The 15,373-nt window shown below is 40.5% G+C and overlaps 1 protein-coding gene across 1 annotated transcript in view; it reads left to right on the forward strand.

Annotated features, from left to right (window-relative positions):
- SVIL (supervillin) overlaps positions 1 to 15,373 on the forward strand; it is a 266,016-nt gene that overhangs the window by 195,230 nt on the left and 55,413 nt on the right. The window contains exons 10-14 of the mRNA XM_081100660.1: positions 566 to 627; positions 895 to 1,034; positions 4,922 to 5,165; positions 5,625 to 6,192; positions 7,316 to 7,541. Coding sequence (XP_080956786.1) covers positions 566 to 627; positions 895 to 1,034; positions 4,922 to 5,165; positions 5,625 to 6,192; positions 7,316 to 7,541 — 1,240 coding nt within the window. The remainder of the gene's footprint in view (positions 1 to 565; positions 628 to 894; positions 1,035 to 4,921; positions 5,166 to 5,624; positions 6,193 to 7,315; positions 7,542 to 15,373) is intronic.

Genomic DNA, 15,373 nt, shown 5'->3' on the forward strand with positions numbered 1-15,373 from the left:
GTTTTCCTTTTGCTTCTTTATCATCTCCCCCAGATTAGATTTAAATATGATTTTTGCTTTTTTGAGAATGAGATTATCATGCATACCTATTTCTTACTCTTTTGCAGGCATTCTTTCTGTCAATATAACAAAACCTAGTTTGGGTTTTCAGAGGATCTTTCTGTTATCTTTGAGAGAGTTAGAAAATTGATGAGTCAGCAATAATAAAACAACTGATTTGCTCCAAAGAAGTAGGTTTCTTGTTATTGCTGCTACTGCTGTTGAATAATAAGGAAGAGACATTCTTTCCCCTAAAAAACTATTATTAAATTTCAACTTGTCAAATAGAACAACAGAGAATTACTATCCAGACAGAATTTTGTTTGGTTAATTACAATAGAAGTGAGCACCTTTTCACTGACCAGAAAAGGCTCCTGCAAAGGGGAAATACTGCCAACTGTAATTTTTGGTACTTCCATTCTTATATTCAAAGGGTTTCCAGGTCAGCCTTGAGGAACTTTTTAGACTCTTTACATGCATTTTTTTAATGATGTCTAGTTTTTATTTTATGGCTTTTTACTTACAGATGAAGAAAAGGTAGATGAACGAGCCAAACTGAGTGTTGCTGCCAAGAGGCTGCTTTTCCGGGTAAGATGTGCTGAAGCGTTTGAGTAGCAACTGCCGCCCTCCTGAGGGAGGCATCCACTGTGTCCTGCACCTGGGCCCTCTGTGGCTCACCTCTCTTCAGATCCTTGACTGATGTGACCACCCGCTGACACAGCACAGATGTTCATTTACGATACTGATTCAAAACTCTTGGGTATTTCCCCGGGTAGGGGAACAAGGTAGAAACATTTTGCTGCCCCAATTTCCTTTTCTCGAATTCATGAGGATTCCACAATGTTTCTATCTCAGGAAATGGAAAAGTCATTTGATGAGAAAAATGTTCCAAAGCGAGGTTCGAGAAATGCGGCCGTGGAGCAGAGGCTGCGGCGTCTGCAGGACAGATCCCACACCCAGCCCGTGACCTCCGAGGAGGTGGTCATGGCAGCCACGTGAGTCTCCCTTCTGCCCTTTGGCCTTGGCTGTAATGTCTTCTTTTTAAAAAACATTTGAAGACTAATAAAGAAAACGAGGTGATTGGGAGATGGTTTAGTTAGAAGCCATAGAGAAGTAAGTGTTTAGGAATTTTTCTTACTGGGATCTCTCTGAACCTCATACTGGGTTGTGTTATCTATTGTATCTACTAGAAAAACATGAAGAGGAACTTTGTTTAATTTTTTTGTCTCTGCATTTTTTATCTCTTTTACAATGGAAAATTTACAAAATGAAAGTAAATATATTAATATAATGAACCCTATGTACTCATCACCCAGTTTCAACAGTCAGTCATCAACTCCTGCTGTACCTACAGTATATTCCCATCCACTTCCCCTTTTCTCTTGTATTATTTTCAAGCAAACCCAAGATCTCATTTCTCCCATTAATATTTGTGTATATATCTCGAAAAGTGAAGGATTCTTTTTGTTTTTATATAATCAAAAATTTAAAAAATTAATTTGAAGTTTGATAACCCTTTAAACAATATGAAGTAATTTTTGAGCACTGTGTTCTAATATGTTCAGAATGGATTTCCCAAAGTAATTCATTCATTCATTCATTCATTCATTCAGGGATAATCACTTTCATCAAGTAAAAACTTTTATTGGTTGTTGTTTTGTTGTTGTTGTTGTTGTTGTTATTAATCCTCACCTGAGGATATTTTTCCCATTGATTTTTAAAGAGAGTAGGAGGAATGGAGGAAGGAGGTGAGAGAGAGAAACATCAATGTGAGAGAGACACATTGATTGGTTGCCTCCCTCAGGCACCTGGCTAGGGTTGGGGATCGAGCTTGCAACCCACGTACCTGCCCTTGACTGGGAATTGAACCCTTAATCTTCAGTGCATGGGATGATGCTCTAACCCAGCCATGGGAAAACTATGGCCCGCGGGCCGGATCCGGCCTGTTTGAAATGAATAAAACTAAAAAAAAAAAGACCGTACCCTTTTATGTAATGATGTTTACTTTGAATTTATATTAGTTCACACAAACACTCCATCCATGCTTTTGTTCCGGCCCTCCGGTCCAGTTTAAGAACCCATTGTGGCCCTCGAGTCAAAAAGTTTGCCCATCCCTGCTCAAACCAGTGAGCACACTGGCCAGGGCTACTTTTATTAGTTTTTAAAAAATTGTTTTTGTGCTTCTCCTGGACATACACACACACACACACACACACACACACACACACTTTTTGAAAAAATGGAGTGCCTCTCACTCCTGTGAACCTGCTGTTTGGTCAGCTGCCTTCACTTCTTTCCTTAGCTATTCCTCAACATTTTGGTATATTTGTGGATAAATACATCCTATACCCATGAGGAACTCTTAGCAAATCAGTTTTTCTTTAATTTAAATTTTATTTTTTTCATATCTGAGTGGCCATATAAACACAAAACACCTACCCATGGAAGCAAAATGGTAAATAAGCAAAAATTATTACCATGTAAGGCTCACTGAGTCTACTTTGATGTGCCCATAGATTATATGAGGACACTGATTCTTTTTAAAAATACAGATTGAGAAAAACATTTAAAAAATGGGTATAATCTACTGATATCCTGGTGGTTGACATTAGCTTTCTTTTAAATTACTTTTTTAAGCCAGGTCATTTCTTCTAAAGATAGCCTATTCTCATTCCATTTACTTTGAGTAGTCTCTATCTGTTATTTCCTAAGTTTGTTATTGCTTTTCAAGTTCTTTAGTGGTTTTCCCAAAGTAATGAATAAATAATTCTTAAAAAAATATTTGATTTCACATTTCTGGATGGAAAACTATGCTCTCCTTAATGCTTCTTTTCTTCTCTCTCCTTATGAATTTTCCTTCTTTGGCAATTGCTTTAAAGTGAACCTCTCCCTGCTTCGTGCTCTGTGGCCACCCACCCTGTATTGACAAGACTTCCTAGTCCCACTGTAGCTAAGAGCACTGTGCAGCCTGCCAGGTACTGGACAGCAATAGCAGCATGTGGCCTGAGGGCTAAGGTGGTAGACTACAGATGAGTCTGAAAATCTTGAATGGCTTTCATTTCTTTGACAACAAGTTAGTGCAATGAGTTGTTCCAGGAATGTTTTGTCAGAGTTCAAGACGCTGATAGCTTCATGTAGGCCTGCATGAGGAAACATCTCATCTACCTGCATCCATGATGTGTTGGAACAAGGATCACACTAATTCACTTATCCATTTGCTTTGTTTCTGTTTTTCATAAACATAGCCATCCCTAAGAAATGTCATTCTTCAATATAAAGTACTAGCACTTAATAAAGATTAATAGAAAATGGGAGGTAATGTGAATGTTGAAATTCTGATAATACTCAGGATTTTTTTAAAAACATGTAGACACAAATAGGTGTTAAAAACAATCCTATCTGTTTCTAATTATAGACAATGCCTTTATATTTGGGAATTAGGATATTAAGAATTTATAGTGTCTGAAAGATGTTTCATTATCATGTTTTAAAATTATGTCCTTAAGGTATGTAAATAGCCCTTCTATTTTGCTATGATGGGCCAAAATACAAAGGCTGAAAATAAGACTAAAAGAAATAAAATGACAGTGCAGAAATAAAGCTGGCACAGCCCAGAACCTGAGGCCTCACTTGGGAAGGAGGTTGAGGTTGCCCTCCCAGTTCACCTGTTGACCTCAGGAGAGACACCAAGACAGGGTGCCTATTGCCATCTTAATTAGTGTTCTGGAACACTGACGCTGCTCTTTTGTCTGGGACAACATGTGAAGTGGTAATTAATTGGAGTCAAGGCAGAATATACTATTTACTGGACTGAGAATTGGTCCAGTGGCAGAGGGGGCTTGTCTTAAACCTTTAGGGCGTCACCATGGCCATGTAACTGGAAGTCTTCTCTGCCTGAGAGGCAGAGGGACTTACCATTGTCTGAAATTTCCTTCATGTTTCAAGTTACTGGGAATTACAGACTTTTTTCCGCTGGAGAGTTTTTGTGTTTTTAATCTCTAATGTCTAATTATAAAAATACCCATTCACTATAAAATTTCAGTCAGTACAGAAGTACATAAAGTAGAACACAAGAGCCCTATCAGCCAGTGATTTAAACCTATGAGAGAAAGTGCTAGCAGTGGTTCTCAACCTTGGCTGCACATTAGAATCACCTGGGAATCTTTTTAAAATCCTGATTTCTGGGCCTCATCCTCCGGAAATTCTGTTTCTTTGTTACTAATGTTGTGGCCCCACCCCATAACAAAGAAACAGAATTTCCGGAGGATGAGGCCCAGAAATCAGGGTTTTAAAAAGATTCCCAGGTGATTCTAATGTGCAGCCAAGGTTGAGAAGCACTGTGCTAGAGTGAAGGAGTGAAAGAATCTTAAAATTAAGCCATTTGTGTTTAACAAGTGAAAATCAAAACCCCGTGTTGTGGGTAATGTTGTGGACAGCATGGTTATTCTATTTGCTAATTATTTTAAATGAAAAGACCATCTTCTGAACCACATATCAAGATAAGGTCTAAATATGCCACAGCTGATGCCTTAAGATTCCTTTTAGCCTTATTTATTATTGATACTAACAATACAAGTTTTTTCTCAAAAATAAGGTATGTCCAAGCTGACCTCCATTTCTTAAAACAGGAAATTCAATTTTTAGAGATAATTCAGAGCTAAAAGTCTGCCCTTTGTGAAATTGACAAAGCTAGTGTACCCCAACTACTCTGCTTTTAAGGTCTCCTTTAATAGCCAAACAACTGCCTGCACCTGTCTTAAATGTATCTGGGCAAAAATAAAGCCCTTTTCAAAAATGACACTTGAAAGAAAGTTAACATATAAAATTAGCAGTGGGCTTGTGTCTGTTTTCATTTGTGTTACTGACTTTTTTTCCCTTTCAGATTACAGGCATCTGCTCACCAAAAGGCTTTAGCCAGAGACCAGGCAAATGAGGGCAAAGATTCTGCTGAACAAGGTGAACCTGATTCCTCCACTCTAAGCTTGGCAGAGAAGTTGGCCTTGTTTAACAAATTGTCCCAGCCAGTCTCAAAGGCTATTTCTACCCGAAACAGAATAGACACGAGACAGAGGAGAATGAATGCTCGCTATCAAACTCAGCCGGTAACGCTTGGAGAGGTGGAGCAGGTGGGTACACTGTCATCAAATTCCAGTTTTCTTGTATGTTCTTAAACTATAGGAGCACCGGGTATCTCAGGTTAGTGATATAGTGATATAATATATTCATTGTATCACAGGTGGTGTACCTGTACACTGTGTTACTTGTAGATAACTTGGTAATGCCTTCATTCCTAAGAAAGTCACCATGCCAAGTATGTTTCTCTTTACTTGTTTTTGCAATTTAATTGCTGAAATAATCTGGATTGTTCCTGTTTGGGAGAGAAAAATAGGACACCCAGTCTGCTTTTCACCCAGATGATTTGATTAATGAGATGCATTGTGTAACTGTGGCTAGCATTGGTTTCCCACAAGTCAAGCAGTAAAACTGCACCAAATGTAGTATTTCAGTAGGTCAATCCATACAGAGGGGTTTATATAGAAATTATTTTTAAATCACCTTTTCCCTTTTTCACTCTGTCCTCCCAGGTACAAAGTGGAAAGCTCATTCCTTTCTCGCCCACTGTTAACACTTCTGTGTCCACCATTGCATCTACAATCACTCCTATGTACGCAGGGGAACTTCGGACAAAGCCATCCATGGATGACAACACAAGTGCCACTGGCTATAAGTTTCCTTCTTCAATAGAAAATGTAGAGTCTTCGATTAGAAGCACTCTGAAGCCCCAATCCTGTCAGCCTTCAGTAGAGGGCAGTGGGAGCAAAGGTATGTTTAGAGATTATGGAGAGACAGAAAGCAAGAGAGTCTTGACAGGTAGAGATGGTGGTGTTAAAAACGGATCCTTTGAGGAAGCAGAGCCATCCTACCCTATCCTCAATCCAGTCCAGAAAGGAGACAGCCATAAAGAACCTAAATATGATGTTCTGAGAAAAGGAAGCCTAGAGCTACCAAATGCCCCTGTCTCCCACCCTGGCGATGAGGAGTTTTCCACTGCCAAAAGCACCACACAATGGAACCCAGACTTGAAGGGCAGGCAGCCCTTTGAAGAGAAGGTGGACATGGAGAATGTCACAAAGAGAAAGTTTTCGCTGAGAGGTAAGTTGCTACTGCTCCTAAAGTTGGAGAAACTGACTGGGTTTTTAGTTTCTGATGGATTGTTTGCATGTATTTATGATTGTTTCTAATTAAATTATAAAGGCACTTTATAACTAGCTGATTAAAATTTTACTGTGGGTCCTACTCTTCCTCAGACTTTTCTTCCTCTTGAATTTCACTTATTTGGTGGATTATAAATTTGTCAGCAATAAAAATACCTGAAGCTCTTACACACATCTTGATAAGGGTATTTGACATCTTTGGTCACCTTACAACACATAACACCTTTGTCCACTGCTAGCTCTGTTGGCCCCTTTTATGAGTTGATGACCCCAAATGTCCAGGGCTGGGTAAGTGCTGGGGAGCAGGATTTGAACCCAGGCTGTGGATTTCCAGGCTCTTCTTCTGCATTCCTCGTATGTAGGCTAGCAAGCTCTTTTGCAAGAGCTTTTTTCATTCACATAAAATGATACTAAGTTATAATAGTGGTTTTGGCTTGTGGCTATGGCACATTCAAAAGTACAATCTGGAGGAGTAGAAACTGTTAGGTCACCAAAGGAGGAATGCATGAGGCCAGAATGGTGAGGGATTACGAATTTATTCAATCATCTGCACACCAGGTGGCTGAGCCTGGATGGCTCCAGCCCCCAATGACAGGAGTCAGCGGCTTTTAAAGGATTTTGGCAGGCTTTTTCTGGGCGGAGACTTTTTTATGCATACCCAGAGGGGAGATAACGGAATGTGGTCACCCCAAGTGAAATGTGGTCTAAGCGAAGGGAATGTCCATAGTGAAATGACCTAAAAAGCCAGTTCCCAGGGGAGGGGTATCAATTCAATTGCTCGATCAAACCTAACAGAAACATTTTGTAGTTTACAGTTCAAGCTAACTTCCCGTGTCTTACACACAGGAAAAGATCCATTTTTTTCTGTATGGAGTAGCCCACGGGGAAGTTTGCTTTTCTCACAGCATATAGTTGCCACAGATTAGCATAAATTCCAGTGGATTGGGTAGCCGGCTCTGTGCCCACAGATTACACTGCAAATGCAGGACAGTTGGGGGGTGAGCGGCTGGAAGAATGCTTGCCTGGAGGAGTGAGTGCTGACGTCACTCCTGTCCTTCCAGTGTCGGAGTTCGGGGAGCCCACTCCTGAGCAGAGCGGCACGGTTGCTGGAAACAGTGTTGTTCAAGCTGCGGCCCCAGCGTCCTGGAAGCAACAAGAGCCTGCAGAGCCACCACAGGAGAAGCACTGTAAGAACCCATGTGCGATGTTTGCTGCTGGAGAGATCAGAATGCCAACAGTGGAGGGCAGCCTTGATTCACCCAGCAAAACCATGTCCATTAAAGAAAGGTAATTAGACTTAATGACTGTAAAGTAATTCTGTTAGGGAGGAATTACAACTTACTTTTAAGGAGAGATCTGAGTAATGGGCAAGGGGTGAAATCGTGAGTCTAGCTACATAAGGAGATGTGTTGTTATATTAGAATTCTTTGGGGAAGTCAAGAGTGAATTGCAGCGACTCCCTGCCTGCTCGGGTAAGGCTGGATGAGGGCCAGTTCCAGACACATATGAGGAAACCACAGAAACAGACATTTGCTTGCTTCATTTGTTTACAGTTTTATTTTATTTTTTATATTAAATTTTTTGACTAACCAGTGATGGGAACAGAGAGCTTGGCTCTTTCCCTTTCAGATCCAGATGGCATCAAATTTAATGTACTCAGTGTTTGTGACTGTTTATATAAAATCTATATATATAAAAGGCAACCAACCAAAATGACCGGTCACTATGACGTGCACAGCGGCGGCCAGCCGGCCCTATTGGGGTCCTGATTGGCCCACCTCAACCTCCTGTGGCCCCTCCCCCAAGCCAGCCCCACCCCTAGTAGCCTACCCCCAGCTGGCCTGACCCCATCGGCCCCCATCAGGGTGGGCCAGCCAGACCTCACCTGTGTAAGAATTCGTGCTCCAGGCCTCTAGTATGTATATAAACAAATACATATTTGTATATTTATTTGAGGGAATGAAGATACATTCATTTAAAATGAAGGTAAGTTCATTTAGGAAATCAGTATGTACTGGTATTATTGATTTTTAGGGAGAGGTAGATAGAGAGAGAAAAACATCAATGTGAGAGAAACATCAATCAGTTGCCTCCCGCACACTCCCCGACGGGTGACCATACCCGGAACCTGGGTATGTGCCCTGACTGGGAATCCAAATTGCCTTTTGGTGTTTGGGACAATGCTCCAACTGAGCTACACTGACCAGGGCCATTTAGAATATAAATTTTTGGGATTAAAATCTAAGTTTTGTTTGTTTTACAGAAAGTAAATTAGATGCCTTTTATGAACTGCTTTTAGAAATTTTGTACCAGGTAATAGCTATGAAAGTTTACATTTGAGTATCAACATCATAACATCATTTAATTCAAAAGAATGGAGGATTGATAGGATAGGATATATTTAAATGGGACAGAAACAGAGAGCGGGAGCTAAATATTTCAAGTTGTATTTTCCTTGTTAACCTTCAGTTGAATTAAGTAGCAAAAGATGTAATAGTGATAGGAACACTGCAGCAAGAAAGGTCTTGTGTGATGAGCAGAATTGTTTCTACCATCAGTTACTTACAGTTCTGCCTACCCAGACTTCCTTAGTACCGCCTACCACCCGGAAGTGTTCTTGCTCTGTTAGACACTGCTTACTCTTATTTACATAGATATATCCAACTACAATGAAAATTCTTCACTGTTTTTCCAGCTGAGCTTTTGAACAATATTCCTAAAATATTAACTCGATGATGCCATTTTCAACAAATGCATTATTAAGGTTGTTAAATCTTATTTAAAATTCACAATCGATTAGACTTACTAGACTGAGGAGGCACCAGTGAAGGGCTGACGGGATAAACTAAGTGAGAGGACTGATGTCCTGAATATGGGAAACTGTTTGGCCTGAATCCTCTGTGGACACCTGGCTCAAAGAAGTTGGGTCCCAGAGATCCAGCTATTGATAACCGGTTAGGTGAGATGAAAGAGATTTCATTTAAGGATATTAATGAAAATATCACTTATATGCAGTTCTGATGTTCTATAGATCAAAAGCATTTCTGGAGTAAAATTCCAATGAAAAATACTAAGATACTCCTTCTCTCAAAGGCTTTTAAGGGGTATTTCCCCATCTTGGAGTACATAATCTATCTGTTGGGACTTAGGCCTTTTGGTGAAGTTTTATGTCTATCCATGGTGTGATAATTATTGATTTATTTGCTATTTTTAATAAATTTTAATGTATTTGTATCTTTCTGGAAGCAGTTTGATTCCTACTATAAAACTCTCATTTTAGAAAATTTGAGATGCTATAAAGGTGCAGCTTCTTAACCTAGGCTTTGTGGGTGACTGAGGAGTTCAGGATGGCTGCAGGGTTTCTGGGAACTGCTGGGAAGGGTGCAATCAACTGTGTGTGCACAGGCACTTTCTGGTGAGTGGGAAACAGAACCTCTCTCAGTCTCCAAGGGTGACCCCAAACTGTTCAGAACCATAACAGTAAGGAACGCTTGTTAAATATCCTGCTACTCAGTTTAATTGTTAAATATACAGGCACACTTCAGATTTATTGTGGGTTTGGTTCCAGACCACTGCCATAAAGCAAGTATCACAGTAGAGCCCTAATTCATTCACTGGTGGAGGGTCTTGCCTTCAACTTGTAAAGCATGCAATATCTGTGAAGCACATAAAAAACAAAGTGTGCCTGCATGATGTTTGAAAAGGGATGAGGGGCACTTTATTTAGCAGCTGTGTTTATAATAAATTATGCTAATACAAAATATATTGCCAGTGATCCCCCATGATCTGTTTCAGAGAAGAAGGGAGATGGAGAGAGATAGAAACATCAGTGATGAGAGAGAATCATTGATGGGCTGCCTCCTGCCCCCCCCCTTCCCCCCCCCCCCCCCCACACACACACTAGGGATGGAGTCCACAATCTGACCGTGTGCCCTGACCTGGAGTCAAACCGTGACTCCTGGTTCCTAGATTGACCATCAACCATTGAGCCGCGCCCGCTGGGCTCCCCCTGATTGTTGTGGTATTTTACTTTTACTTTGCTGAAATGACAAAACTGTATGTCCTTTCAATCCGTTTGCTTTCCTCTAAATTGGGTTTATAATCCCTTTTGTTAAAATGAGATAATGAAACTTGACCTATTTAAAATAAGAATGCTATCCATGTAATTTTGGGGGGTTTACTTTTCTTTTTTGAGGTGACAGATAAAATAGAACTTTTAAACCTTATTCTGACTTCCTCTGACTGCCTCATTTGGCCAAAGGTGGGGTTCATTTCCAGTGTCCACAAGGGTCACACTGTGACCAGAACTGACAGCAGGGCAACTCTTCCACCTCCTCTTTCAGAATATGATTGATGCTCAAGAAGAAACATATATAAAAGTGTCTTTTCTTTTTTCATCTTTTCTGACATCTAGAATGTCAAGTTTGAACCCTAATGAGCATAAAACTTAAATGCAATCTGCTTTGTTTCATACCTGTCCAAATGGTTGGAGAGTAAATTGTTCCTGTTTGGGAACTTCTTTGGAAAAGCATTGCAAATCAAATTATGTTAATGTTATTTAGGGATAAAACCTTTGATACTTCTTTATAAGTACACTAGGCTTTTAGAATCTTATTTCCACTATTATTGAAACAACCGAATCTGAGCTTTTATATTTAGGGAGGAGATTACTAAAAAAGTCAAAGGAGCCATGCCTTCACTTTGGGAAATTGGTAGGATGTGGGGACTTAGTTGAAGAATATTGAAAAACTCGCCCATGCCTCCTGCCAGCATGCAGAATCCTGACTTAGGGGAGCAGTTGGGGTCCCGCTGTGTTCCCCACATGCCCCTCCATCCACCCTGCTGCCTTCCACCCAGCACAGGCTGTATTCATGCTTCCCCAGCAGATTCTGGGTTCCTCTGGGAGATGTCGCCACTAGAGGGCCCCAGATTATGTAAGAATTAGTGATGAAGGTATTCCCCTTTAACCGTCCTTTTTTGGTCTCTGGCTTTTCCTCATTTAAAAGACATGTTAGTTCACTCCTTCAGCCTGCAAACTAGCCAAGGCCATTGTAAATACTAACCAGTGCTGTCCAGCCCTACCTGAAATCTATGAGGTGCAGTAATTCTCTGAAATTCAGGGACATTTTTAAAGAGGAAAGAACACAGGTTGAAGATTAGGGGCACATGGTTTGTCCCTCCCATGGTATTTTTGCTGAAAAAAGTGTGGGCCGTGGCAAGAGGTGTGAACATTTCCCCAGGCGACCTGGCAAGCACATGCTCTGGTGGCCCGGCCAAGCCTCCGGGTTAATAGGCTAATGCAGAGCCACTCACTAGGTTCTCAGGCTCAGACTAAGCAGATGCCCAGCCTCTCAGCATCACAGCCCTTCAAATAGCACGTGGACTTGGCGGGTGTTGGAGGTGCTGACAGTCCTTTGAATGGCATAGGCCTTCGTTTATGTCACATGTAACACCAGACACTTAGCTCCTCGGCCCTCTCCAGCACACGGTGGTCTGCGGTGAGTCAGAAGGGTTGTGAGACTGAAGGAGGCAAGAAGGCAGTTGGGAAGGTCTTTTGCTCTGCTCCTTGTGGAACACCAAGTAGGAAATCTAAAGGGACAGAATAACACATTAAAGTTTCAGTGTGTGTGACTTTTAAGTTATCCGTCATTTGCATTCCATAGGCTAGGGCTGGGATCAAGTACCATGTGGGCTCAACTGAACCACAGTTTCATCCAGATTATTTTGGTTACTCTGTAGTCTTTGGAAGTCCCTGATGATGGCCCTGCCAGCACATCCAGAAGCAAGATTTCAGGTTCTTGGAATGGAGGAATCTTTGAAGGCCAACCCGGGATGTAGGGAGAACATTATAAGAAAGCCAGAGGGCTGTGCTGCCCCTGAAACCTGAGGGCAAACTGTGTCTGGTAGCTCATGCACTAATGCTGTGACACCAGCCTGGCAGAAGGCAGGACATGCCTGGTTTGGAGCCACAGCTCCCTGTCCTATTGACACACAGTGTGGCTCCTGTCAACCAAATCCTGGGCCTGCATGCATTGTTCCTTGTCTGTCAGATTGGTAATAGCAATATTTAGTTTCTTAGAGGCTGCTATGCAGATCAGCAGATTATAAGGTAGACTAATAAGTGATTAAAGATTCCACAACTCATTTTTTTTTCTAAGTCAGTTTTTAATTCCTCAAATCAGACACCAGGGAAACCAAATGATTATTTAGATGATGTTGTCATTGCTCCAAGGAATTGGGAGCTTTTTTTTTTGAGAAGGTCCTCAAAAACTATAGTGCATTATTTTTAATAAACCCAACTCCTGAGGATGAATTTCTTATTTTTTTAAATTCTCTCAAATCATTCGAAATCAAATCTAATTGGTTTAAAAGTGTAGATGGCCAAGATGAATTACTACTGGTCTACATCAAGGGTGAAGAGATGAGACCAGTTTGTATGAAAGATGTAAGTGAGATGACTGTCTGCACGGGATGATGAATTAGAAGCACTTCTTTATTTGGCTGTAAAAATACTGGCACATTTACTTTTTGAAAGTCCCATGTATAGATACTTTGAAAACTCTGAAAGCTCTATTGCAGTATGCAAATGCTAATTATATCTTTTCATGATTCAATTTTGTTAGATTCTTCTTTTTTATTAGAAAAAGCAGACTCATTGAGGATAATTGGAGAAAAGATAAAGCTTAGGTATATATAGACTGAACTTCAGATGAAAACACTGAAAGGAATTTAGAATTTATTTTCAAGTACATGAACTAGCCCTTGTACCATGCAGAGTCTTGTCAAACATCATTGATTATAGAATTTAAGGCTAAATTGATTCTTGAGCCAAATGGGGGCTCTCTTAGTAAGATTCTGACTTCAATTTCCAATGTATGTGTTTTTTCTCCCATAACCAAGCAATTCTAATACCAGCTGGGTGTCCTATAATTCAACTCAGTTCTGACACTCTATCTGGAGTTAGCATCAGATACCACAGGTTAAAGACTCAGTCCTACAAGACTGCTTCCCACCCCCAATTCAGATGCCAGTCACAAGTCCAGGTTGTACTTCTCACTAGCTATAATTCAGAGGTTCCCACCACCCCCTCCTTGGGTTGATTAATTTGCTAGAGCAGCTCATAGAACTCAGAGAAACACTTACTTACCAGATCACTAGTTTACCATGAAAGCATCTGACTCAGGAACAGCCAATGGAAGAGATGTGTAGGGCAAGGTGTGTGGGAATGGGCATAGAGCTTCCACATCCTCTCCAAGCACACCACTCTCCCCAAGTCTCCATGTTCCACCAACTCAAGAGCTCTCCGAACCCTGTTCTTTTGGGTTTTTATGAAGGCTTCATTACATAAGCACTATTAAGTTCAGTTGCAAATAGTCAATGATTTAATCAATCTTCAGGCTCTCTCCCCTCTGGAGAGGTCAAGGGGTAGAGCTAAAAGTTTCAGCCTTCTAATCACATGGTTGGTTTTCCTGGCATCAGCCCCTATACTCATGTGCTTCCCAAAAGTCACGCCATTAATAATAAAAGACACTTTATGGCTCTCACCACTTAGGAAATTCCAGGAGTTTTAGGAGTTCTGTGCCAGAAACTGGGCCAAAGACAAAATATCTATTTCTTCTTATAAATCACAATATCACAGGTAGATAGCTAAGGTGGCATTATACCAGTTTTATGGAATGGACATTTGAGGTCTAACTGCTGTAACGAAGCATAAAGGAAGAGAAAAGAAGGGGAAGGAAGTGATTGGGGTGGGGATCTGAAACTCCTGCCCACTTTGGCGGGGTTCTTTTCTTCATGGCTTACTTTCCATTATTTGACTGAATGAATGGGCAAGTATAAGGTGTGATTATGTATGAATTTATAAATGTAGATGGGTTATTAAGTACTGCAAAATTTTTCTTATTTGTTTAACAAAACTTTTATCATGGAGTATATCACATCCCATCTCCAATTCAAATATTTAATTGAATCAGGAAACTTAATTAAAGGGCCCTTTGAGACCATCTAGTCCAGTTCCCAAAATGACCAACAAGGAAGGGAGACCAGGCTACTTAACCCAAGTTGACAGCCAGGCTAGAGCTGCTGTGCTGTTTGTGGGCATGTGTTAATGATATTTAAAAGGCATGTCCCAACAGGCTGGGCAGAGAGGGCAAGAGAGTCTAAACGGGGTTTACTCATTTTTTTCCCAATCTTTAAAGTTGTTGAGCATCAGCTCATCTGAGTTTAAGGATCACCATTTTTTTTGCCTTTTATTTTTTCCATGTTTGTCCAAGTCAGCGGTCCTCAACCTGTGGGTCACGACCCCTTTGGCTGTCGAACGACCCTTTCACAGGGGTCACCTAAGACCATCCTGCATATCAGATATTTACATTACGATTCATAACAGTAGCAACATTACAGTTATGAAGTAGCAACTAAAATAATTTTATGGTTGTGTCACAACATGAGGAACTGTATTTAAAGGGCCAGAAGGTTGAGAACCACTGGTAAGTATTCTTCACTCGCTATAATAGAGTCAGCTGAAACAGCCTCATGTTCACCAAAAGAACCTTTCACAGGTTATAACATCCAACCAGCTTTATATCAAGTCACACAAGAGTTGAAATAAAGTAGGTTAGGTAAAAGTCTCAGTTAATTAGATTCTTTTTTTATGTATAGCTTTCCCCTGAGGAAAGTTGAAGTAATAATTTTTAAAGTGGGTTTGTAGAGAAGCTTCTGTATTAAGAGGATAGATTGGAAAGATCAAGTTTGTTTGGAGGGGAAAAACAGGGCTTAGGATACAGGAAGAGAAACAATCTTAAACATCTTCTTTCCCTGTAATTGAAAGATATGATATTAAGAGATTGTCAGCTTTTAAGTTTTTAAACCAATTTCTGCTATATTTTCTGCAAGTAAGTTACTACCTAGCAAGTCATTAAATGTTGTTTCATCAAGTGACCAAAAGGGGCCATTAGCATACATGTTTCTCTGAGGTCATGCCCTCAGCCCAAAAAGAAGGAAAAATCACAGCTATTCCTTTAGTGGAATGATAATGCAGTTTTTATCTGGCAAGTCAAATTACAGCTTTGCATTTCTGTCAACTTTAAAATCTTTGGGGCCATCTTAGAAAGGGGATGCCT

The sequence above is a fragment of the Myotis nattereri genome, assembly GCF_964212035.1.
Source record: "Myotis nattereri genome assembly, chromosome: 1".
NCBI classification, from domain to species: domain Eukaryota; kingdom Metazoa; phylum Chordata; class Mammalia; order Chiroptera; family Vespertilionidae; genus Myotis; species Myotis nattereri.